Here is a 4,085-nt window from a genome sequence, read left to right on the forward strand (position 1 = left end):
TGGTTCATTGGAGATAAGAGTCTCATGGGCTTTTCTGCCTGGGCTGGCTTTGAACCACGATCCTCAGATCTCAGCCTCCTGAGTAGCTAGGATTACACGTGTGAGCCACCGGTGATCAGCTCGGTCTTCCTGTTGACATTGCCTCTGCCCCCTCAACCTTGACCTCTGGGCTCTAGACAAGTTCATTAAGAGGTAGTATACACTTATGCACTGGCCTCCCCTCTGGTTGTTACTGCTCTCTCTCTGTTTAGAACACTCTTCCTCCTATATGCTGTCATCTCCTGCTCATTCAAGTCTTTCTTCTGTTCTTCCAGTCACAGTGAGGGCTTTGATCAGCGCCCTGTTTAAACTCTCAAGCCAGGTGCTGGTGGGTCACACTTGTAATCCTAGTTACTCAGGAGGCTGAGATCTGATCTGAGGATTGCCAGCCTGAGCAGGAAAATCTCTGAGACTCTTATCTCCAATTAACCAGCAAAAAGATGGAGGTAGAATTGTGGCTTGAGCAGTTGAGTGCCAGCAAAAAAACAAAAAGGCTCAGAGACAGCCTCAGGCTCTGAATTCAAGCCCGAGGACTGGCACAAACAGCAACAACCAAAAACCCCACTTCAACTCTCAAAGGGCTGGAGGCATGACTCAGCAGGAGAGCACCTCCTTAAGCAAGTGTGAGGCTCTAAGTTCAAATCCCAGTATTGCCAAAAAAAGAAAAATCAAACACCTTCCGTTTCTCTGTCCCCCACTTAGGTTTTTCCCTGTCTGCCCTATATCTATCCTCTGTTTGTACTCTCTGCAGGTCCTGGCTGATTTCTGAAGGCTACACTTCGGGGTCTGGTGACATCTCTCCAGACTGGTCTCCAGAGCATTGTACGCTGCCGGAGGCCCGGGAGCAGACCAGTGCCACCCCTAGCCCAGCCTCAAACTCAACCTGCACGCCCCGCACACTGCGTACACCACGCACATTGCGCACACCGGGCCGCAGCCCTGTGGCTGCAGCCGAAGAGCCTTGGGGCCGAGAGGGACCAGCGCTGTTGCTGCTGTCACGCTTCTCCCAGGCTCCAGACCCGAGTGGAGCACTAGTGACCGGGCCGGCATTATGTGGCCTGCTGGCCTATGTGACAGGTGCACCAGGCCCGCCGAGCCCACGTGCATTGCGCATCCTGGCCCGCCTCACCTGCAACCCTGCCTGCCTTGAGGCCTTTGTGCGCAGCTATGGTGCGGCGCTGCTGCGTGCCTGGCTGGTGCTGGGTGTGGCACCAGATGACTGGCCTTCGCCCCGTTCCCGGACTGTGCGCAGAAGCCAGCACCGAGAACTAGGTACATGCTCCTGTCTCTCTGGCTGTGCAAGAATGGGCATCTTTTTCCTGTGCCTTCCATGGGTCTAGATTCTTGATTTCCTGTTCACCTGGCCTGACTTCCTGTTCACCTTGCCCTCCAGAACACTAAGGAATTCAAGTTACCGGGTGTTGGGTCGGGAACTCTTTTCTGCTCACTAACTCAGCATGCAGAGAGAATTGTTCTTTATCCTTTGTCCAAATCTAGAGTTCTGCCTGTCTGCCTGGTGTGTGTGTGTGTGTGTGTGTGTGTCCTCAGATTTTGTGCTAGTGCTCATTGGAGCCACAGCTCCACTTCTGGCTTTTGGGTGGTTAATTGGAGATAAAAGTCTCACAGACTTTCCTGTCTAAGCTGGCTTTGAACCATGATCCTCAGATCTCAGCCTCCTGAATAGCTAGGATTCTGAGTGTGAGCCACCAGCATCTAGCTGTCTGCATGTTTTTTTTTTACCCACTGTACTCTTGTTCTACATTGTCCTGGCTTCCATTCTGAGTACCTTAACCCAGACACCCTGCCCTTCCAGGCCTTAAACCACGTTAGGCATTTCTGCCCTGTGTTCTTGTCCCCTGCCTACAGTACTGTTTCTACTCCTGGATGGGGTGGGAGGTCCCTGGAGGTGCACCTGACCTTCCTAACTCCAGCTCTTGATCTCTGGTTCCTAGAGTTCTAGCCCCATCCTTCCAGGCCTGGCAGTCACCCCTACTTTCTGGGCCTTTGTTTCTTGCACTGAGGTTCCCCCCCTGCCCCCGCCTTCTTTGCAAAAGTCAAATAGCCTGTGCTCCCCATCCCAGCTCCCAAGCTGACCTGCTCTGACCCCTCGCACAGGTGAGATGCTGCTGCAGAACCTGACCGTACAGGCCGAGTCGCCCTTTGGGGTTGGCGCTCTTACCCACCTGTTGCTGTCTGGGAGCCCTGAGGACCGTGTCGCCTGCGCACTGACCCTGCCCTTCATCTGTCGGTGAGGGGGGTGAGGGTGGCCTTGTGGAGGGGAGGCCAGGCGGGCAAGGTTGATACTCCACCGCCGTCTCTTGGGTTCTGCTGACAGATTCCTTTCCCTTGTAGGAAACCCGCTCTGTGGCGCCGGCTCCTTCTGGACCAGGGTGGCCTCCGTCTCCTACTCATGGCCCTCACTCGGCCAGCCCCACACCCGCTTTTCCTCTTCTTTGCTGCAGACTCCCTTTCCTGCCTACAAGGCCTGGTGTCTCCCGTGATGAGCCCAGTCTCTCCCGCTACAGTCGCCGTGGACCAGGACTCACCCTCCCCTTGCCACTATAAGCCTCTGTTGGGCCCAGCTCCCAACCCGGGGCCTGACCTGCATTTCCTCCTGGACTCCGGCCTCCGGCTCCCTGCTCAGCGCGCTGCCTCGGCCACCGCCTCCCCTTTCTTCCGGGCCCTGCTATCTGGCAGTTTTGCCGAAGCCCAGATGGACCTGGTGCCACTGCGAGGCCTGTCTCCTGGTGCAGCCTGGCCTGTCCTGCATCATTTGCATGGATGTCGGGGCTGTGGGGCTGCCTTGGGGCCCGTGCCCCCACCAGGCCAGCCCCTCTTGGGCTCAGAGGCTGAGGAGGCCCTGGAGGCCGCTGGCCGTTTCTTGCTGCCTGGGCTGGAGGAGGAGCTGGAAGAGGCTGTTGGCCGCATCCATCTAGGTCCCCAGAGTGACCCAGAGTCAGTGGGTGAAGTGTTCCGCCTGGGCCGGCCCCGACTGGCAGTCCACTGTGTGCGCTGGACCCTGGGGCCAGGGCAGTGTCCGAGGAAGCGGGCCCTGGCCCTTGTGGGGCTGGTGGAGGCAGTGGGTGAAGAGGCTGGGCCCCTAATGGAGGCTTTCTTGGCTGTGGTGATGGGGACCGAGTCAGGGGGCAAGGGTCCCACCCTTGATTGTCAGTGTTCCTCTGAAGAGGGCCCTAGAACAGGCTGGTTATGAAACCCATTCAGAAGCTGCATGGATGTCACCTTCAAGGAATGAAAAGAGACAGAACTGGATCCCAGGGTGATAGTCTGAAGACTTTAATACTACAATGTCAAGGCCTCCAGGGTCTGGGCAGGGGGCAGTGGAGAAGAACAGCTCAGGGCTCCAGGTACTTGGCCTAACCCAGCTCTATGGAATTGAAATTAAAACCCTTGGAGTTGGCTGTCCCTGGTGTGTGATGTTTCTGACTTCTTCCCTGTGGGAGTCCTGTCACCTCTTCCCAGCCAGGCAGGGATTTATCCATACAGGGCAGCCTTGGCATGTGAGTTTAATAAGTACTTGTCCATTGGTTCCTGGAGCCCTGGGGGGGGGGAGGGGCGGTGGAGGTCCCAGGCTTCTCCCTTGGGTCCTGGGGGGAAGTCTCCTTCCTACCCACAGCCACTCAGCAGGACACAGCCTTGGTCAGGAATGAGAGGACTACTGAGTGTTAGGGATGTGTAGCTGACGCCTTGCTCTTCTGTCCTGTACCCCTCTGGGGCCATGTTTCTTAATGTTGTAGGTCTGAGGGAGGACTTGATACATTCCTTGGAGGCTCAAAGGGCCTGTCTTAGTCAAATCCAGAGAGAGCCATAGCCCTTGCCAGCCTTCAGGTAAAGGAAGGGCTCACATAGCTTTGATCTCCAAAGCAGGTCTACCTCACCTGGCCTCCTTGATTGCTCAGGTAGCAGCCTGACTTTGAGGAAGAGTCCTGGAACTTGCCAGGGTCTATGTTGGGGAACAAAAGTTGGCACTTGCTGCCACTGTCTTAAAAACTTCTGATGGACTGGGGGATATCCTGGGCTTCAGTAAT

General features: G+C 56.2%; 1 protein-coding gene across 1 annotated transcript in view; it reads left to right on the forward strand.

Moving 5' to 3' along the window:
- The window catches only part of Armc5 (armadillo repeat containing 5), an 11,368-nt gene extending 7,283 nt beyond the window's left edge, over positions 1–4,085 (forward strand). Inside the window, exons 2-5 of the mRNA XM_013011189.1 lie at positions 177–192; positions 791–1,311; positions 2,155–2,287; positions 2,392–4,085. Of these exons, the coding sequence (XP_012866643.1) occupies positions 177–192; positions 791–1,311; positions 2,155–2,287; positions 2,392–3,250 (1,529 nt within the window). The 3' untranslated portion in view covers positions 3,251–4,085. The remainder of the gene's footprint in view (positions 1–176; positions 193–790; positions 1,312–2,154; positions 2,288–2,391) is intronic.

The sequence above is a fragment of the Dipodomys ordii genome, unplaced genomic scaffold, assembly GCF_000151885.1.
Source record: "Dipodomys ordii isolate 6190 unplaced genomic scaffold, Dord_2.0 Scaffold14, whole genome shotgun sequence".
Taxonomy (NCBI): domain Eukaryota; kingdom Metazoa; phylum Chordata; class Mammalia; order Rodentia; family Heteromyidae; genus Dipodomys; species Dipodomys ordii.